At 42.6% G+C, this 22,703-nt stretch overlaps 2 protein-coding genes across 2 annotated transcripts in view; both read right to left on the minus strand.

Moving 5' to 3' along the window:
* The window catches only part of LOC114296780 (AAA-ATPase ASD, mitochondrial), an 81,382-nt gene that overhangs the window by 54,281 nt on the left and 4,398 nt on the right, over nucleotides 1-22,703 (minus strand). The gene's annotated exons all lie outside the window — the stretch shown is intronic.
* LOC145789927 (uncharacterized) lies at nucleotides 15,682-18,598 on the minus strand. Its single transcript, XM_082867567.1, has 4 exons — nucleotides 18,203-18,598; nucleotides 17,727-18,128; nucleotides 17,439-17,643; nucleotides 15,682-17,357 (listed from the first exon to the last, which is right to left on the minus strand). Exons 1-3 carry the CDS (start codon nucleotides 18,449-18,451, stop codon nucleotides 17,632-17,634), a joined length of 663 nt encoding a protein of 220 aa, XP_082723693.1. The 5' UTR covers nucleotides 18,452-18,598; the 3' UTR covers nucleotides 15,682-17,357; nucleotides 17,439-17,631.

The following is a 22,703-nucleotide window of genomic DNA, read 5'->3' on the forward strand; positions in this document are numbered from 1 at the left end:
GTGATGGGAGAGGGTTGGTGGTGACATTGGGTTGATCGGGAGGTGCGATCACCTGTTTGTCAATAAGATCTTGGATCTCATGACGCAATCTGTAACAACGGTCGGTGTCATGACCGTGTTGTTGGTGGTATGCACAGTATTTTGACGGGTCATATGAGGGGGGGAGTGGATTCGGCAATGGCTTTGGTTCTAGGGGTTTTAAATGATTCTTTCTGATCAATATTCCCAGAACTTTGGTCAGAGGCATATATAGTGGGGTAAAGGTTCTTTGGCCTCGTGGTTGGAATCGGCTGTTGGCTTGTGTGTTGCTTCTGGACGCGCCGGAAAATGGTGTGGCGGTCATGGGCCTTGGAGGGGGAGAGGGAGTGGTGGTGACCATACCAACTTCCGAGGCTCTCGTATTTGCAGCGCCACTCGGGCCCGAATTGTTGTTACGGTTAAACGTCCTCCTCGGTTGTTCTCTATCATGGTCAAACAGACCTTGTTTCATTGCGTCTTCGATTTGCACCCCCATATCATGTAAATCTGCGAAAGTGGGGAAGGGGACCACAATCATTCTCAGCATCAGTTTTGGGTGGAGATTGCGCACAATCATCCGGATTTGATCTTTGTCTGTGGGCCTTAAAGTCATTGTTGACGCCTTTGCCCTCCATCGGATCACAAAGTCCGAGAAAGATTCCTTGGGCTCTTGCCTTGTCGTTTCAAGATCGCGGGTTGTGATCTCGATCTGAGTGTTGTATGAATATTGTGTGACAAAGGCCTCAGCCATCTCATCCCAATTCTTTTTCACTTCATCTTGTAATCTTGCGTACCAGTGGGAGGCCACACCCGACAGGGTTCGGCCGAATAGTGAGAGCTTCTGTGGTCGTGTAAGGCCCATTGGCCGCAAGACATCCGCAAACAGTCGGATATGGACCATGGGGTCACCGGTCCCGTCAAAACGGTCGATTTGTGGCATTTTGAACCTATCGGGGAGTGTTACGGCCTCTTCGGTATATCCATCTCCGATATCCGGCCTCGTGTAAGAGCTTCTCCAGTTTGCTCAATTTCAGAGCTGTATGATCAACCTCGACCTCGAATGGAGAGTCCGGGTGATTGGATGTATGGACCTTGGACAGTTGTGGTGGAAGCGGGGGCGGAGCTGGCCCCGTTGGAAGATTCATGTCCTCTTGTACATTTTGGACAATCGGTAGAGTATTCTGGGTGTTTGGTGGGGCGTTCTGAACAGTAGGTGCCTGTTCAGGTAACGGAGCCCCTGCCGGAGGAGGGATTTGTTGTGAAGCAGACGCTGTATTCTGTTGTTGCAGCCTGGTGATTAGTTCGGCCTGCTGGGCCATGATCGTGGCCTGCTGTTTGGAAAACTCTGATTGACGGGTGGCGTCATCATGCATCTGTCTCATGCTCTCCTGCATCTGGCGCATTAAAGCCTCCATCCCTGATGTATTCGGTTGATCCATCTGTCTAACTGGTATGTCTATCTCTGCAGCAGTAATTGAGACCTCAGTCCTATAGTCCTCTGATGAAGTAACCCACTGCTCTGACAACCTCTGTTCTGACACACTACGCCTTTTTGGCTTCCTTCTGGTAACAGGGGGTAGAGAACGGAACACTGGCTGTCCGTCGATTAGATCCTCAGATCGGTGGAGTCGACGACCTCGTGTCCAAGGTACTTGGGGAATGCCTGTTGGGTTGGAAGCAATCGTGCTAAAACTGACCTAGCAAAAAGATAAATAAAGCGAAAAGGAAATAAATAAACAGATAAACGGACAGCATAACAGCTTAAAATAAAATGCAAGACACACAGTCGGGCATAATCAACACACAGTCAATAAGCTGAAATACACACTGGCCTCGAACACTGATTACTATCCCTGTATCACTGTTCCCTGAAACAGAATCTGATATCCGCAGATAACTCATTCGTAAATACTGGCTAATGCCCGCAGGCCTGATACCCATAATACTGAACTGATGCCTGCAGGCCTGATGCTGACAACACCGAACTGATGCCCGCAGGCTTGATACTCAAACTCATATACTAATCTGATGCCCGCAGGCTTGATACTGACAATACTGAACTGATGCCCGCAGGCTTGATGCCCAAACTCATATACTGATACATGCATTCATGTAGAGACGCACTCTAAAGCACATAACAGATAAGTGAGAGCCAAAACACCCCTATGTTGGGGTAGGGTTTCCCTGTCCTATTGTGTCAGGAGCTAGGGTTTCACTACGCACGCAGCGGTTTCAAACAACCTATAAACGGGTAAGCAACCTGTCCTAATTTGGAATAGTCACTATGGATCCGAATATGCACTAGGTCGAATGGTCAAAAAGGGTGCCCCGGTAAAACCGGGGTTTGTGTTCCCATACTGGCAGAGCCCACAACCGGTCAGCCTTATGGTCATGCCTTGACAAGACAAGCCTCCGGCAAACCGTTCAGGAATAGCAGATGGCAAACACGGTGTCCTAGGCGCACCAATGCAAATGCAATGCAAAGAAACACACAAGTGTAGTCAAAAACAGATATCACGAGTTCGAGTCAAGTTCTCTAAATCCCCAGCGGAGTCGCCAGAAACTGTAACAAGCCCGCGGGGGACCTCGCTACAGCTCGGACCCGACTTTGTAGTCACGGTTCCTAATCTGAACCAAAGAGTCCAAATCCGGCAAATCGTTTTTAGAAAACAGATTTTTTTTTTTTTTTTTTGAAAGAAGTGCCAAACATGGACTGCTTTGCCAGATACAGAGTCGCCACCTAAATTTTTTATTTTGGGAAATTTAGGAAACCCTGACTCGATGCCAAAAGGCCACGTGTCCATCATCACCAAAGTTGCCTCGGCTCGGGAACTTGGGTACGATTGGGGAAGGTCACTTCGTGAGCACCCCCGCTCGCCCGATCAAAGATCGGCCTCTACTAACCATGATATCTATTTTTGAAAACATTGTGAGTTCTTAATCCGGTTATTAGCCTAGGTTACTATGTGATGCTCACAGCATACAAATATAGACCGGGTCGCCTGAATTGGAACGAAACATTTCATGTTTGTTTTTGAAAATGGTTTGCTACCCGCAGGTAGGCTTGAAACATTTGATGATTCATTCCAATTCAGATAACCCAACCTTCACCCACTGGCATTCAAGCAGATATATCAGATAAGCACATAGCCTCATGGTAAGCATGCTATCATGGCATTCACTCACACGCATGCAAGGATGCTAAAGCATAAAGCTTACCGAGTACTCCAAGCCAAAAACAGAAACTACATTAGAAATCATGCATGAATCCTAAGTATACAAAAATGTCTAATGCAACACACGCAAAATGCAATTATAGCAGGCTCGGCTATTCTAAGATGGCATATGGAATGCTACAGCTAACATGTATTCATCTTTTAAATCGAAAATACAATGCAGTTAGTATGATGCGCCGAGCCCGGTGCATGCAATACAGATGAATGATGCAAACATGCTGTCATACTGTATGCTAATTTAAACATGCCCTAATCTAACCATCAAAAGCGGATAAATAAAAGGGAGAAAGACGTGGGGTTGGAAGACATACAACACACACACGCACACTTATTACAGTTGTGCCCTCACTCGGAGGGTCCGAATAAATATACAGTCCAAATATTACAGTCCCCAAATAAAAGAATATTACAGTCCGAAATATTACAAAATTCTAATTAATTAAAGAATTAACTAAGAAAGCAAATAAAACTGGCGTGCAGGCCAGGGACTGCCTTGCTTCTGATGGATGATGCATGTCCGGATTGTCTTGCGCGGAAATCCACCGGAATGCCCCAATTAGCCTCTATTTACATCTGTTCTTGAAATGCGTGCCAAGCCCCAAAAAGTTACTGATTCCTGGTTTTGCTGTAACAGAGAGCAGGAAAGGGGCATAGCAATGTATTTGCACAGATATATGCATGTCTCGATCCTCGTGCCACCAATCACGCATACCGAGGCATGATGGCCGAGGAGTCGAAATGCACAACTCAATATAGGATGAATGCACATGAAACTACAGCTAAAACCTAACTCCATCATGGATAATCCGGAGTGTCGGTGACTGGGGAATTGAGACACATTCCGTCACTCGGAGTACGAAATGTACCTCGTTTCCCGCGCCCAGGCTAACACCTATCCCGGACACGATGCGATAATGCATGAAACGCATGAAATGCAACTAGGTTACAATCCTAACATGTACAATGCTATGGAAAATGAGGTGCCTCGAAATACGTGCACGCGGGTACGCAAACCGAGGCAATGATATGTGTCTCGAAATGCGTGCACGCGGGCACGCAAACCGAGGCAATGATATGTGTCTCGAAATGCGTGCACGCGGGGCACGCAAACCGAGACAATGATGTGGGTCTCGAAATGCGTGCACGCGGGCACGTAAACCGAGACAATGATAAAATATGATGAAATGACATGGAAATGACAAATGGGCTTATACCAACATGAGTGAGCCTCAGCCGCACTCACATAGGATGCCGACAGATAAAAAAGGAGTGCCTCGAAATGCGTGCACACGGGCACGCAAACTGAGGCAATGATGGAATGCGATGAAATGGCATGGGAATGACAAATGGGCTTATACCAACATGAGTGAGCCTCAGCCACACTCACATAGGATGCCGGCAGATAAAAAAGGAGTGCCTCGAAATGCATGCACACGGGCACGCAAACCGAGGCAATGATGGAATGCGATGAAATGGCATGGGAATGACAAATGGGCTTATACCAACATGAGTGAGCCTCAGCCACACTCACATAGGATGCCGGCGGATAAAAAGGGAGTGCCTCGAAATGCGTGCACACGGGCACGCAAACCGAGGCAATGATGGAATGCGATGAAATGGCATGGAAATGACAAATGGGCTTATACCAACATGAGTGAGCCTCAGCCACACTCACATAGGATGCCGGCGGATAAAAAAGGAGTGCCTCGAAATGCGTGCACACCGGCACGCAAACCGAGGCAATGATGGAATGCGATGAAATGGCATGGGAATGACAAATGGGCTTATACCAACATGAGTGAGCCTCAGCCACACTCACGTAGGATGCCGGCGGATAAAAATGAAGTGCCTCGAAATGCGTGCACACGGGCACGCAAACCGAGGCGGTGACAAAATGTTATGAAATATGGCAAAAATGATATGCAAGCATGCTAATGGAATTTCAGCACTAAAATATGGGGGAAAACAGTCCCGAAATGAAGCGAAATGACATGAAATGCAAGGAAATGTCCCGAAATGCAACATTAGGCACCCGAAATGGCCTATAGCTATGCCAAACATGCACAATATGGACATTCAATGCAAAGACAGAAGCTAGACAATCCCAAAAGATGCACTTTCACAGTTATAAACATGGCCAAACAGCAAGCATAGGTAGGGGAAAAATAGCATACAAGAATAGAGGCCAAAAGAGGGGTAATGAAGCAAGTGGTATAAGAAAAACCCAAACTGAAAAATTTCCTTCTACAACACTGAAGATGGACCAAAAATATGAACATTTACAGTATATGGCAGACCTCAAATCAGTATACAAATATGCCAAAAATGTGATGCAAGACAAGGCTCAAAAGGTGCTATAACATGAAGTATATAAAATAATCACCAAACAGAAAAAAAGTGTGAATGAAACATGAAGTATAGGCCAAAATAAGGCCACTTTTAGTTCGGACCAAGGGCCAAAAACAGAAGCAAAGGGGGCTTCCAATTTATGCAAAAATGGGGCCAAATAGGGGATATAACTACAAGTGACACATGGAAGCACCAAACAATGTTGAGCCCTTCTCCAATGTTGAAGAGGGGCTCAAAATAAGCCTTATATCAGTTTATAACATGCTCAAAAACAGATTGCTCATGGGCCAAAAATAGCATGCAAAATCATGACATACAAGATGATCAATGAAGCAAGTATATTATGGAGGGCTCAAACAGGGTTGAGCCCTTAATGAGAAGTGAAGATGAGCTCAAAAGATGGCCCTTTTCAGTTAGGGCCGGAGCTTGAAACCAAAAAGAAGTGGGGCTTAGAACTAGATCAAGAAAAAGGTTCAAAAGGGTAAAAGTATTACTTACCCTTGAAGAATCAAACTTTTGTTGCTTCTTGGATGGATTTGCAGCTTCTTTAGCCTTCAAGAATCCTTCCTTGTTGCTGGAAATGAGATGGTGGTGGTAGAGCTTGGTGGTGTAGAAGGAATGATGGTTAGGGGCTTAGGGTTTTTTGAAGAATTGAGAAGGAAGAAGATGGAGTTGGCTATGGAAGCTTGAAGGAGAGTTTTTCTAACCCTTGTAAGTGAGGCCACCAGCTGGTTAAAAGGGTTCAAAAGGGGGTGTAAAGGTGGGGGAGAAGGAGAGCAAAACTCCCCCACAAAATATCCCCCGGATACAGATAATATCTGGGGGATATTGCCCCACAGCTGTAAAGTGCACAGTGCAAGGAAGCAGGCCGACCCATTACTTTTGTTGGAGGTGGCCGGCCGGCCACACCCCCTAGCCAGCCGGCTAGGGGTCAAAAGGGTCAATGTGATTTTCTGGCCGGCCAGCTACTGGGGAGGTACTCCTATGTGTGTACAACACAACCATGTGGTTAAAATTCCAAGAAAGTGGGTCTAAGGGGTTCAACATTGGCTCGGAAAGAGGGGGTCAAAAGGGTCAAGTTGAATTACTGGCCGGTCATGAACTTTTAGGGGCCTCTCATGTGTGTAGATCACAGATATGTGGTTCAAAGTTCAAGAAAAAGGGTCCAAGGGGTTCAACATTAGCCCGGAAGAAAGGGGTCAAAAGGGTCAGGTGACCTTAATGGCCGGCCACCAACTTTTAGTGGCCTCTCATGTGTGTAGATCACAGATATGTGGTTGAAAGTTGGCAACACTAACCCTAGGGTGTTCAACATTAGCCCGGAAGTTGGAAAAACGGGCGCCGGGAGGCTCCGGAGGAGAGATAACTGGCTGCTGCAACAATTGCTGGCCTCCCACCCTTCAGTGACCTTCCCAGTGATAAAACAGAGGTACCTGCCAAAAATGAACGAAAACCGTTGCAAAACGAATGCTCGGGGACCAAAACACGCAGTTCGGGATCCCGAAAATGGGCTGTTAAGCACCGAAAGTGGCGTTCGGCCACGAAGTGGGTTTCTGGGACCCCAGTGTCCCTCAAAAGGGAGAAAATAAGATGTATGCCAAAAATCAGAGCAATAGGAGATGGTTAAGCGGTCCCGAACCGAGGCACACGGCCAACGGTCCCGAAAACCGGGAACCGGACTCCGAAATGGGCAGAATGGCCTACGGCCACCAAATGTAGCCTACGGACATTGAGAGACGGTCTACGGGACCTCTCCCTTCCCTTAGGAAAAGAAACAGAGAAAACCGAGTCTGGTTCGCAAACCGAGACAAGGCACAGAAGAGGGTTCGGAAGCCCGGAGGTAGGGCTCACGGCCGTGACTCTGAAACTTCTGAACAAGCACAATATGCAACATCACCAAGCGCTCAATCAGTGACGTCTGAGCCTTAAGGTCGGTCAAAAATGGGGTGTCTACACAAACTGATATTGCCATTGAGGAGTTCCAAAGTGACAAACGGTTTTCGTTGAGCAGTGTAGTCGGGTTTTTATTTCTCTACATGAAGGTAAGTTGCGTATGGGTGCTGTTGGGTTGAATGTCCGATGTGGCCCTGTTTCAAGTGTGCGCATTGGTTGTTGATTCGGGCTTGAAGTCGTAAATACTATAAAACGAGTACAACATATGGCCAATTAATTTTCGTAAAACAGTGGCATGCCATATCTGCATAAATTAACGAAAACATATCGTACTTGAAAATAAACGAAAAGTACCACTCGTACAATGCACGTACGACTCAATGGTCCGTTGATTGTAAGTTGTTAACAGTCAATTTCGTTTTGTTACAATTTGGGAGTAACATTCTTTCTGCATCCTTATGAATATTGCATGAAATTCTTTGCAGGAATTATCGTAATTAGATATGGGCGACATGTCAGACAATGCGAAGCAACTGTGAGCTTATGCCGTTCAGTATTTGATACAGTTAGGTTTGCAAGGTTATGTTTCCTGTACCTACTAAATACCACGGTATGTTCATGTATGGCATATTGTGCTGTTATGTACTGCCATCAGAAGGTTGTGCGATTTGAGTTTGACACATTTGCGATAGCCTCAAATTGCATCATGAATTTCGTGTAATGGATTAAAACTGTGTCAATTTCTTACTAGAATATATGCACATACGGCACATGTCGCGTATTCTGCGGAGAGAATTTGTGAAATCCATAATTCACTGAGTTATACTAAACCACTTCAGTTCATAATTTTCGGTGACAACGGAAAACGATGTTACCAATTTCACGAAAATGGCACAACTTTTGAAATGGGAAGGCAAGATTGACTAACTTTAAAGTTAACCGACGAAGATGATAGAATGCACAAAACGTACATACCACCGATGTAATTTGGCCTTGAACAAAATTTCATTTACACTGATATTTGTTACAGGCAAAGGAAAACATTGAAGGCAAGTGGCAAAGGTTCACGAATGGAAAGGGTTGACATTACCGAGCCCTCGTCGAAAGCGCCCACTTGGGCCATTTGTTTTTTACAGGTTCGATCCGTGTCCTTCAAAGCGGCTCACAGTACAAATCCCTCTCGTCAGAAACGTGTGACAGTATTTTTGCACAATTCTGCATTACATATTTTGAACTCATAGCTTGCGCCTGTGCAAATTTCAGTTTGTACTCACAATAAATTAAGATTTTAGAGACCAAAAGTAAGGGCCAAAATAATTTGGACCATTTATAATTGTTGTTGCAGAAATGATGTGGTTATTATATTTTTAGCAACCAAAATTGGACATTACGGATGCATTATTATGTAGTTGGAACCAAATTTGTTTGTGTCACAAATTGTGTACATATATGTATATATATCCATCCATATCTAACATATACTTGCGCCGAAATTGACAATGGTTGCAGCCAGGGATAATTCAAGGAAAGACGAGAAGCAGACAACCCCGGACCGAATATGGTTAGTGTGCAGACATGTAGTAAGTAGAGTACCGTGATGGAAACACGTGACTGCTGTGATAGCAAAGTATGGACTTCTATTCCATGCGCACACCAGTCATGTGCTTCTATTGTGTCGCATTCAGCGATTTCCAGCAGTCATAGACGCCATATTGCATGTTCTTATAAACTTCGATTATTTGTAAAATTCCATGTCCGTTTTTATTTCAACTGTGTGCGAAATAGTAATTTGTATGTGCAAACATATGTAAATACCAAAAAATGTGCACACATTGCGAGTGATACAACTTTTGGTGACAATTATTTTGGACTCACAGCTCCTATTTGTCCTGTATGTGCGTCACGTTGGTGTAACACTTACAGAGCCGAAAGGATATTAGGGAAAGGTGGAAGGAACTCCCCTGTGATGAGAAGAAGAGGTTTCAGGACATGGCTAAGGCAAGTGCCAAGGAATTGGGTGAAGAAGTTGCAAAGAAATCTGCAAAGGTACTTACGTGCTTAGTGTCTTCGTAACTGCATTTGGGGAGGACCTGCTATCGACACAATGTTGGTTAATTTTTTGTATTAATGTTCACGTTAATAACATTGCAGAGTAAAATACAAGTCCGCATATCATTGAAGGCAATTGTTGATATCGTGAACCGGTGTAACGAAGCACAAAAGCAGGCAGTCATTGATATTGGGTTCGGTGGCCTCCTCGGGTTAAAGTGTACCCATATAGATCACAACATGTGCCAATGGTTGGTACAAAACTTCGATCCCGACACGTGTTCGTTGACTGTTCATGGCCGTCACCTGAGGCTCACCTGTGAGGAAGTGCATGTCTTATTGGGTATACGGTCAGAAGGCAATGACGTGCAGTTCACTGGTTCAATAGACGCATATCCCAATATCTACGAAGAGGTTGGAGCTGTTAATGGAATCATTCCTTTGAACTAGTTGAGAGTTTATCTGACTGAGAGTGATGGTGCGGATGACGAGTTTCGGCGGAAGTTTGCGCTGTACGTGTTGGGGGCCATGTTGTGTCCTACCATAATGACCGCGTTGAGCCTGTCGTTCGTTCATGCCGTGAAGGACGTGACCGGTATGGGGGCATGTAATTGGGCAAAGGTGACATTGCAATTCCTTGTCAAAGGTGTTCGGAAGTATAAGATGAAAGTTTAGCGCGAGGCAACTGGATGTGTTTTCCTTCTAATGGTAACGTAATCGACCGTTGTTTGTTTGTACCATGCCGATTACATATTTCATCCATTGCTGTGCATATGGTTCAATAAAATGTCAGTCGTTGCGAAATACAAACTTACCTGTTATTGAACAGCATGACAAATATACCTGTACGGGCCACATTTTTTGTAACCACGAAAAGCTTATCTTTTTAACCGGAAAGCTGCATGGGGATTCTGCCATCGAGACACATAAACACGTACATATGATTGTGTTGTAAGTTGTATGCATTGTTAGCGAATACGGATTATTTTGCTCGGAAGTGTATAGTAAATATCTTTTCCCCCTTATAATGCAGCTATTTTACTTGGATCGTTTTGCCTCTCCCTGTAAGAGTACGTCGGCTACTACACACTCCATCCCTCGGCTAAATGATTAGGGTGATGCCGAAATACGGGAGACAAGGCGACGTATGGGAAGGAAGCAAATGTTGCAGCAATATGAGGTAATCAACCCATTCGTTCTGCACATTTGACAGCATTGCCCCACCTGTGTTATGGATAACGGTGACAGACAGAATTTGTGTTCCTATGACTAGGTGACAAGCAGTGACAAACAGTGACCCATTCCTTAGCGTACGTCATATTTTCAGTTTGTCCCTCCCTATTTACTCTGAAATACTCGAACTTTTGGGGGGGAAACATGAAGTTTCCATGTGGACGATATTGTAGCCTTACAAATTCAATTTTATGTACTACTTCTGTTACGAAATGAATTTTGGTTAAGCCCTAAAGTCAGATTTTTGGAAAAGCTTGAAGATTTTGGTTTTTTAACCTTGTAAAAAGGTCAAAACATTGTCGTTCAGTTATTGTTAGTTAGTTTGTAATTGAAAGTTTCTCTTTGTTTATGTAATTGGGAAAAGGTAAAGTGGGAAACATGGGATCGACTGTGAAGTTTTTATCCACACCAGATGAGCATCATTTATAACAATTTTTTTTTTCATTTCAGACAGATGGAGTAATTAATTTTTATTAGATATATTTAATATGTAAACTGTGTACACATATGTTGTGTGAAACTTAAGAAAGCAGACCGAAACTTTACGATTCACAGTTGAGATCGATTAACGATTCAGTGCATTACCATTTTCATTTATGATTTGAATCCCGATTTGACAACTATGTTAGGTGGAGTTTCATCCAACAAAAGCGGAAAGCAACGACATTGATGACGCAATTGACACACACCATGTCAATAACAAACAGAAACCACAGATTGATGATGTTCGTTTAAGCAAGGTTGAGACCGACATTGGTGAACTGAAGGAAACCATGAAGCAAGTGCTTCACAGCAATGTGGAAATAAGGGACATGTTGCTCAATTTTTGAGGGAAGGAAGCTGTTGACAATGCAAAGGTAAGCAAAAGCAATCAGTACACATGCTTCACACAGTTCACAGAGGTTACTTGAAGATGAAATATCGTAGTAAGTTAATGAATGTGTTTGTGTGATTAGGTGGAGTCGACTGAAAGAAATTGTAACATTAACATATCCTCCAGCATTGGTGAACTGAAAGGAATGCTGAACGAACTGGTTGCAGCTATATTGTCTGGGAAACAACCGTTTACTGAACAGACACATATTGCTTAAATGAAGCAAATGATGCAGCAAGTGCTGGCAGGTTTATCGAAAACAGCACAATTGCCTCGCTCAGAGGAAAAGGGTGTTGACCCTACCATGGGAGTCGAGTTGCATGATGGCGGCGTGGTCTTCCCAAATTATTATGGTAGCCCAAATGAGGGTAATGTTCAAGATTTACAGGGGGTGGATTGGGAGGACAATTATGTGAATGGAATGTTGTCCAATGAGCTAATTGATATGCACGTTGGACAGTTGCGTACCATCCAAGAAGTTGGGGATATGCACAACAACCGTGGCCTTGCGTTGGAGGAAACATACGCAAGCGAAGAAAGCAAATCTCTTTCGGTTCAGTTTCTGGCCATGAAGAACGTTGCAAAACAGAGTTTATCTTCCTTTGATGATTTGCAAACCTTGCCACCAATGCGAGGAGAAGCAGACAATGTGCATCCTTCTGCTTGTAAGGTTGCCCAAACATTGGGAGCGGGACAAATTGTAATAGGCACATGAAAGGGAAGAGGAAGAGGTGTTGAAGCGATAGACGTAAGGGATATGCATTCGTGCAACGATAGCAAAATAAGTACTCGACTTACTGTCGAAAAATTCCCAAGTCGCCACATCACTTCACCTTTCGTATGTTTCATTACCAATTGATGCCGACAGCATTACTGATCATAATAGAACCATTATTTGTGTTGTATTTTAATATTTGTCATTCTAGTGCAAGTTTGCAGTAACAAATGTTGTACAATTGTCTTACAGATTTCGGACAAAGTCCTGTCCAAACTGCACAGGTTGGACAAGCGGTTCCGTTCAGAGGTTAGACATCGCTTCACCAATTTTAGATGCATAAGGATGTGTTATGTACTTTTCAAATTAAATTTCTGAACAGTGGTGAGTTAGTTAATTGTTTATATTAATAGGAGGATTTAATGTTACTTGATTATTTATATTGATAGAAGGACTTGATAACACTGGAGAGCATAGAGGTTTTATCAGCGGCCGAACACGAAGTTGTTGACTCTGTACTTGACGACAGAAACAATGAAAGGTACGGATGAGTTTAGTACTCGCAATTAACCTGTTCCATAGTATTTGTGAAATAAGTTTGAATTCCACAATTTTCATATGTCGTGCTATGTTTATTTGATTCTTGTAGGTATCAGTTCTTTAATTTTTCATTCTCTATGATTTTGATGGGTTTATGATGGGTTTATCCATGTCGTATGTAGGATTTTCTTTGAATTTAATGCAGTGGGCTATGGAAAATTCAGTGGCTAAATTTCTTGTCTGAAGTTTTCTTCTTTTTGTCTTATCCTGCACACATGTACCTATTGGGAAAATTGCAAACCACTGATATTTTCACAAAAATATTTACAAATTCATGGAAACCTTTATAATTTTAATTATGAAACTTAATAAAGTTTACCAATGATTTGCAAAAAAATTTTGAAAACTTATAATGAAGTGCAATTTTCCCTAGCTATTTTCTTCTACTCTGCTTACATTTTCCATTTTGATCATTTTGGGATATTGTTGGCTCCAGTTTGTAAAAAACGTGTTTCTTTTTTTTTAACTTGCTGACCTGTAAATGAGCATTTCAATTTTCACATATTATTTTAGCAAATACTATTGGACATGTCATAAGTTGTAATATCTAAAACTTTGTCTTTTCATTTTGTTTTTTAAAAACTTAAAACTAATCTTCATTGGATTGGAGCCTAGTAGAATCAGGAATATCTGTCATAGTTGTACAACAGAAAAAAACTAATCTTATGTTGTAGAGTTCAGCTAGATACGTTTAAGTTTTACTAGGCTGTAGGCTGCTTCTTACTGGTTGATGTATACGTTTTATGTAGGGACATTGTCGTGTCTATGAATCTACATGAAATGCCTTGCGAATGTGCTACGCGACGTGACATGCGCATGCTGAAACCAGGGGCATGGCTATCCGACACTGTAAGTCGTGGCATCTGACAATGTTATTTCCACTATATTTGCATGATGGACATATCCATGTAGGGACATCGTTATTTCGTATTACATTTAAACAAATGGCAAACCTTATTTCGTAAGTTGCCTGGTCTGTTACAATGTTCCAGCCAATCAACTTGGTCGCGGTTCAATTGACTAACGGACAGCGGCAAGTACACAAAGACGGGAGGCATACTGCGTGGTTCTTTCCAGTATATGTGTCGGTAAGTAAGTGTTTTAGGTCGGTTGTGTATTGCAGAAGGCATATTTTCAAAAAACTTTGGCTGACTGAACTTTACACACTAAATATGCAGACTTTGATACTAAATCAAAAAACTCAACCTCTGAACCATGAAAATATCGTCAAATCATATTTTGGACATGACAGATATACTGGGGTGCTTGATGCATGTCAGAAGGTAATATGAATGTCCATCCCATTGAAGCGAGTAGATTTAATATGAACGTCGGTAATATGAATGTCGATCCCATTTACATGAATGTCAATGTAAATATGAAAGTGCGTACATGTTCGCATGCCCTCTAAACAATGTCTTCACTTGTGTTTATGTGTAGATTTACATGCCTTTCAATTATAGAGGAGTACATTGGGTGTGCCTAAAAATAGATATGGTAGACCGTGTGGCGTACCTATTTGACTCATTGGCATCCGCCACACTGGACACCAACAAGCTGAACGCGGCAAAAATGTTGGTATGTCGTGCTGAATTTCACAAATCTACTTCCACACTGTCACATCCTTCACATAAACTAACCGTCTCATTCTGCAACAGGTTCAAACAATGCATGCCTTACTGCAACTACAGTTTGGAAATGAATATGCTGTAGACGTGTGTACCTTTGAGGTCCGCATGTTAGAACAAAGGCCATTACAACAGTTGGATGAGTAATCCACAAACCCTGCGTCACATTGACTTCACTCCTGAATCACTCATTTAACGAACCTGCTTATATTTTACGAGAAATTGAATGTTACATTTCATTTGTAGCACTTTCGACTGTGGGATGTTTGTGATCAAGTACATGCAGCGGCCTGATATACCCAGCGGTCCACACAAGGTACATTGTACCGCTTAATTTCCAATTGCGAAATAAATTCGTTTATTTCCTACCGCTGTAACTGTACCTGATTTGTGTTATTCGCTTTCTGTACATAGTTTCATCCTTCTGTGCGCCGAAAGTTGGTGCTTGACTTCGTTATGGATGTGAACAATACAAAGATGGGCGAGTATCGTTCGTGCATGTGATTGATTACAATTACAACAAATAGGGCAGCGATTTTATCATGGCCTGCCAGTACGAGAGTAATTTCGATGCCCAACCACAACTGGATTACTGCATCAGCTTGTCGTGATAACTTTTTAGGTCGCAGCTGTGATAATACTAGTTTCCCACGCGTATTGATTGTACACATAATTCCAATGTTTGGTACTGGAACAAACGAGGGAAAGTAGTAATGTTTGTTTGCTTTTATCGTGGCCTGTACGTAATGTGATACACATAATTCCAATGTCATGGGTACAGAACAAACAATGCAATGTCATATTTGCCCAAATGACTATAGTAATTTTGTCCAGTGCAATGTGATATTTGTCCAACAAATAATGCAAGTTGAAAGTAGTAATGTTTGTTCGCTTTTACCACATGAATTATGTTTGTTCGATTTTTTTGAATGCCATGATTTTGTCCAAAACAAAGCAAAAAAAAGCTCACAGAACAAACAAATAGCGGTGACTATAATGCACTTTGAAGGGGAATTGATTACTTCATAACAATGCACAAACGGTGAAAAATTGCACAAAAAATAAAAACAACCATACAACAGATCATTAAAAACACAGAGTATTGATATTCATTTTTTTTTTTTTTGTTCAGCAAAACAAAAAAATGTATTGATGAAAAAGCACATACAAGGTGTCAATGATACATCAACAAAGAGGAGGTTGGAGCTTAGAAGGTTGGAGCTCAAAAAGCTCCAACCTCCTAGTTGGTGAGAGACCAACGAAGAGAAACAAAAACAGAAGGAAAACAATAAGAATGTAACTCCAAGCCCATCCTCACAAAACCACATAACAGGGCAACCAGATGAAACTCCAAGGCAGCATGAACAAACTTCAGACCATACAGCTACCATTGAGACTTGAGCCTGAACCTTCAACCTCCATTAAGACTTGAGCCTGATCCTTCAACCTCCAAATAAAAAAAAAATAACTACAGCAGCAGACCAACAATTACAACAAGGCCAGCAACAAACCTCCAATAACTTTCCCCAATCCAGCAGCAGACTTCTAATACAGACACCAAAACATCATTCAAATAATTGCAAAAAGGCCAATATGCAGCAGCAGACTTAAGCCTATTCGTTGATCCCGTATAGCAGCAGCAAAGTACATATGTAGCAGAGCAGAGTTGAAGCACAGCAGAGCAGCAACCAGAAATAAGCATGCTTGACCCCATAAACTAAGCCAGAGCAACAAGCCAAAAATAAGGCAAAGCATAGCAACATTGAAGCACAGCAGAGCAAAAGTAGCCACCAAGAAGATATGGTAATACCACAGACTGACCAAAATCCTGCATACCACAGATTGACCAAACTCTTGCACCCTTACAGCAAAAAACACCAAACACCACCCCCTCAATCAGACTTTGATACTATCCAGAATACAATATATGTCGTCCACTGAATACTGTAGGCCTCTATAACTTTGCTTACAGCAAAGTGCAACCCTCACTTTCACCATCTCAGTCAACTCAGGCCCATTAACAATCTTATCATTAAAAAGGCAATCATTCCTACCTTTTCAAATCATTCCTAGGTGTGCAATACAAAAGAATACATATATAAACTAGCTTAGGATTTGGGGAACAGAACGGCTAGAACACCCCACTCTGATTGAGCATCTACCAGCATGGCTTGGGCTTGGTCCAACTCAGCTTTAGTTGTCTAAATGGATGCAGAACGATGTCTAATTTGGGAGAACATCATCCTTGCTTCTTGATTAAGTTGGTCATGTTGCTGCTGCAGATGAGTCTTTCTTTGCCGGACAGAGGCAAGTCCTGCCATGAGTTTGGCTTCCTCAAGTTCAAGTGCTGAGTGTTGCTGAAGAATGGCTGCAGAGGTTTGCTGGATGAGTTTGAGTGAAGTAGATATGGTGTGGGCTTCGTTTAGGAAATCCTTTTTGGTTTGAATATCCTTCGAGCAAGTCTGAACCATCTCTGAAAGGGTTGGTCATTCCGTGATGATCTTGGCCAATTGCTTTAGTTGAATGGGCTTGAAAGGATTAGGGGAGAGGTTTACAACAGCAGAAAGACAGGCCAAGGTTTCATCAGGTTTGTGGAGAATGATTTCTTCAACTGGGGTGTTAATGAGGTTAATGAAGGTGGTTAAGGTTTGTTGAGTTTCAGCATCAAACAGATGTAGCCTTTGAGGCAATGGGGATATTTCGTCTAGATCTTGTTGAAGAATAGAAAGTTCGGCCCAAATATCCTGGCATGGACCGACGGCCTGTGAACATTAATAGTTTGGTGAGAATATATGCTTGCAAGTAATAAAGAGTAAATAGGATGAGGTTGGAAATGGTAGCACCTGTCCTGATAACGTGTGCGCAGACGTTGGCCTTGTTCAGCTGTGGTTGTGGCATCAGGACGAGTTCTTTCTGGTACTGATGAAATGGCAGCATCAGCGCCTTGAGGCTCTTTCTCTGGTTCTGTTAACAGGGGAAAGTCATGAGGACCTTCAAGTTCTGTCTCGCCCATTGGTCGTGGAGATGAGTCCTGTATTATGTCCATCCCTGTAAATTGGAGAACAATACCAGTTACTTAAAGAAAAGTTTTTTTTTCCCAAACGAACAGTAACATTTGTATTTCTATTTACCTTAGTTGTGGTGAACTTCTGGTTGAGGGGATTTTGTGTTGTCATCTGTTGGAGAGGATTGGCTGTTGATTGAAATGTCAAATTCAATCCTCTATGATTCTTTGTTTGAAGTTTGGGAATTGGAGGGGTTGGATGGTGATGGTTGAGGGCTAGAGACAAAAGGGACAATGTGTTGAGGAGAAGTGGAAGGATGTTGTGTTGCAGATTGTGTAGATTGCTGTGGCGAAGACTGTGAAGCAGGTTGTAAGGAAGTTTGTTGCGATGCTTCAGGTGGTGGTGGAGTTGGTTGTACAGTGGGTTCTGTGGGTACATGATTGGACTGGGAATTTGATGAATGTGTTGAGGAGAAGTGGAAGCATCGTCATCATCAGCAGCAGCAACGAGTAATCTCTTTCTTTTTCTCTGCACAAAAGTAAGTGATCAGTCGGACGTGAATGGAAATTAAGATGCTGTAAATATGTAAAGTGAAGGCTTACTTGGTAGAGCTGCCCTGAAGGATTTGATGTTGTTTGGCCAACCATTTGGCTGAGAGGGATATCCCATTCACTTAGGTCTGTGCTTAGAGCAGGAGTAGTGGAAGGCTCTTCTCTCTTCTTCGCCATGACCTCTGTCTCGGCAGGGGTACGGGTGGTAGTTCCTCTCTGTGCTTGTGTCTGCGTGGCTGCGAAAGAGACTGCCATTAATTTCAAAACTGAGGGGGTGTTTGTCTGAGTAGTTGCATCCATTAGATCCTTGCCTTTACGTTGGTCCCTAACCAATGGTTCAGCAGCAGGCCCAATTTTGGCTGTCAAAGGTTAAACAAGTTAGTATTGTAGAGAAAAAAACAAAACAAATTGCATGACACAGTCAGGGATATGAAGTATATGAAAGAAGGATACTGTAGCCTTAAGCTTGGAAGACGAGGATATGCGGCCCTGAATATGAATACAAGTATCGTTAAGGCAGCTTTCAAGTGGCTTGCAGAAAATAATGGCAGACATAAGTCCCCACCAATGGTCAAAAGCAGCCGAGCAGTCCGAAGTAGGTTTGAAGAAGAAAGGGCCAAAATCTTGGAAAAGTTTGGTGTTCTCTGTCAGAATGGATTCAGCTTGTGTAGGATCTTTGAAGTGGATTCTGGACCCAATCTCCTCATGGATGGTTGGGTGAAAATAAGGATAAGGGATAGCCTGGGAAAGACCAAATTGCCTGGACCATTGATTGGGACAGTATGTCTCAAAACTACAGCTGGATAGCTTGGCGGAGGATATGGAACAGCCAACCAAGACATGTCTAGAGGTGAGAATGTGTCTCCAACTCTCATTTTGTTCTTGGACTTGCTCATTGTGTAAATCAGAAAGATCTGTGAAGAGGAAGCGAAGTCTACTGGAGGAGAATTCAAAGTTTTGAAATGGCATGTACAGGTTGGAAGGTCTCTGCGAAGGAAGGTTGTAAAACATGGTAAGATGATTTCTGAAAGTGATGATGGGTTGGCTGTTATAAGTGAGCAGTTGCTCAGCATAGGAGTAGCAAACAGGTTTCAAGGTGTTAGGTGGTGGGGGTCATGCCTCAGGGAAATAGGCATACAACCAGGCCTGGAAGAGCCAGAAGGGGCCACCACAGTTGCCAGAAATCTTCTTGTTGACAAAGAAAAATAGGACCTTGTAAAGGGTGGCAAGAAGATAAGGGGCTAAAGCCATAAGTTGGCCATCTTGCATACACAAGGCAAGGGGGAGGTATTCTTTCGTGATCTTGTACCCAGGGACACAAAAAAGAAACTCACAAAGCCAAAGTAAGTAAAAATAGTTCTTTCTTTGTCATCGACAGGGGAACCAGGCTTGCCTTGGTATTTTTTGGAAAAATCTGTATAGCACATGTCAGTGTTTAAAGTAAATGTCACTTTTAGAGGCTCAAGGAGAGCATGAATTGGATTGCCCAAGATTGGGAGACCAGTCAAGTGAGCTACATCTAAGATGGTAGGGGAAATCATACCAAAATTGAGGAATAGGGAGTTACTAGACTGCGACCAAAAGCATGCAGCAGCAGCAATCAGCCCTTTGTCCACGTCATAAATTTTAGTCGACAATCTAATTGCTTCACCAATGCCCTGGTGCTTCCATACTTCAGCGTCGTGACCTTCAATTCTCCTGGCCCAGCTTCGCCAATCAGAGTCTGGTGACCTCCACCCTCTGAGTGGGTTTTTGCTGACATTCCAGTTAGTCCACTTGAGTCCAGCTTGGTTGAGAAGAAGGTTCTCACCATTACCAAGGGGATAGTATGGAGCTAGCTCGTCTGGGAAGTAAGACGCGAAGGTAGTGGCCTAGAGTAGCCTTAGCGACAGAGCTTGTGCTGGGCAATAGGGTTGCAGCAAATTTTAGAGGAACGATACGTGATCTGATAGGGTCTGGGAAGCGGAGTAGGTCTTCATTGTTCTTCTCAGATGGAGATGGTTGAGATTTTTTCAACGCCATGGCTTAGGGTTTTGTGGTGCTCTGGTTTTGAACGGCAATGGTTGAGAAGCAGTACAGTCTGGAGAGTTCGAATCAGAGGGAAATGAAGTGGTTTGAAGTTGAAAGAGTGGGTCTTTTATAGCTTATGATGGGACCAGTATATTTAAAAGCTCTTATATTGGGCTATAGTTTATGTTTGTTTTGGGCCCGTATTAAGAAATTTGCTATTGGGCCCAAACAATGGCCCCCTCGTTGAAGTTAAATATCATATGACTTGGAACCCCACAAGGGGGGATCCCCATGGCCCCCTCTCTCTGATTGGCTACTTTTTTATTTTTTTTTCAATTTCTTATTTTTTTTTCAATTTCTTATTTTTTTTTCCTTCTCTAATCAGTAGCCCCCACGTGTGTGTGTGGGGGGGGTGGGGGTGGTGCAGGTGGTGATTGGAGGGGGTCTCAATCACTTCCGCAATATTTAACTTGAATATGGGGGCCATTGTTTGCACCAAGTTTTGCCAGTCTCTGTCGACAGATGGTCCACTTAATCGATGGCATGTGGCCAAGTCTGAAGGAATGTCCACGACCTGAAAGTGGGCTCTCCGCATGTGGGTCACCTAGAAGTGATAGGGGAAGTTTTTACCACCAGTCATGGAGTTAGTGGGCACACTTTCAGGAGGAAGCATGAGACAAAGCAAGAGCCTTGCTCTATCGACAGAAGTTTAAAACAGTTGGTGGCCATGAAATAAACACAAGAAAAGGGAGCTCGACAGATAGAAGTGAAAGTTTAGTATTGATATCCGTATACTGTTTTTGTGGCCCATCATTGCATGATCCCACACGTCTACACCATAACTGCCACTGTAACTGCCCCTGACTTCGAATCTTCAAGTCCCCTGAAAACCAATATTGACTCTTCCCCGTCGACCTTCCTTTTCACCATTGTGGGGCATGTCCCTCATCATTATGAGTTAGTGGGCATATTTTCAGGAGGAAGCATGAGACAAAGCAGGAGCCTTGCTCTGTCGACAGAAGTTTCAAACAGTTGGTGGCCATGAAATAAACACAAGAAAAGGGAGATCGACAGATAGAAATAGAGGTTTAGTATACTTGGAATGCCTAGAACGAAGATCGTTGATTTCGATATCCGTATACTTTTTTTGTGGCCCATCATTGCATGATCTCACACGTCTACACCATAACTGCGACTGTAACTGCCCCCTGACTTCGAATCTTCAAGTCCACTCTGCCAAATATTGACTCTTCCCTGTCGACCTTCCTTTTCACCATTGTGGGGCATGTCCCTCATCATTATGAGACAAAAATCGACAGAATATTGTCCACTAAACACAACCACAATCCTTGCAAACTGGGCCACTGAACTGCAACACTTGGCTACTCACTGTTACTACCCCTGACTATGAATCATCAAACTCTGCCAAATATTGAATTTTCCCTGTTATTTAATCAAAATATATTCAATGTCGGTAAACTTGAAAATATGTTTGAAATAACCTTTTTCTGTATTGTAATGACTTAAACACAATTGTTGTCCTACATTTTACGTAACGAAAATACACAACTTATTTATATCAAAAACAAAATATACATCTCGGGTTTATAATCAAAAAAATGGGAACTACTTTTTTTTAAAAAAAAGTTCACTCATATTTTCAGCTACATTCTGATTGGATATTAGATTAAAAATTCCTCTTTGCACCTATTTTTCCCACATCCTCCCAACAACCGCTCCATTCAACTAACATTGAATCTTGCATGCCACCTGACTTACACGCTGGAGCAGTTACAGGCAGTTCTCATGGATTTAGTGGGCCCCATCTAAGAGAAAACATGAACGAATTGGGAGTCTGTATCTGTCGAGGAAAGGCTAAAAGGACCTGGGCACAGGTGGCAACTTCAATTATATGCACTTCGACAGGTACAAGTAAAGCTTTTATGTGGTTTCAATACACGAAAATGACCGTGCAGTTACAGAAGTTGCACAGAAGCAGTTGCAGAATTGGCAAATCATGGGGTCGTGGGAATTTTATAGCTATAAAGGGCAGAATGTTTGCAGAGAGAGAGGACATGAACAACAACACAACTTACTTTCTACATTGTAACTTCTGTGTAGTTTTTTCCCTTCTACTTTCTACTTTGTTACAAACAACACAACAACACAACAACTTACTTTCTACTTTCTACTTTGTTACTTTCTACTTTGTTACCATCAGTTCATCGAAAGAAGTCTTCATCCATTTCAGACATTTGAACCAATACCACAATTGCTTAATTTTCTTCTTGAACTTGTCAACTTTAAATTACTGCTTCGTTGCTGTCGATATAGGCCCATCATAATTTTACTAACAATAAACCCATACTTCCATAGTAAACATTAAATAATTTTACAACTCCTATTCGTAACTCGTAATTCATATACCAATCGGCATGGAGATAAAGTAACGAGTTCGTTGGGTTACTTTCTCCAAGTAACACCCAAAATTAACTTCCACTTGAATTATATACAAAATGCATGTGCTGGTATGTAATTTTGC

Source organism: Camellia sinensis, chromosome 4 (genome assembly GCF_055761805.1).
Source record: "Camellia sinensis isolate YWXY chromosome 4, ASM5576180v1, whole genome shotgun sequence".
Lineage (NCBI taxonomy): Eukaryota > Viridiplantae > Streptophyta > Magnoliopsida > Ericales > Theaceae > Camellia > Camellia sinensis.

Bases quoted from the DNA above. Each gene is read 5' to 3' on its own strand.
- LOC145789927 (XM_082867567.1), bottom strand. From the start codon at position 18,451: ATGGATGCAACTACTCAGACAAACACCCCCTCAGTTTTGAAATTAATG. The intron at 18,129-18,202 runs GTAAGCCTTCAC...ACTTTTGTGCAG, and splicing joins CTTCAGGGCAGCTCTACCAA to AGAAAAAGAAAGAGATTACT.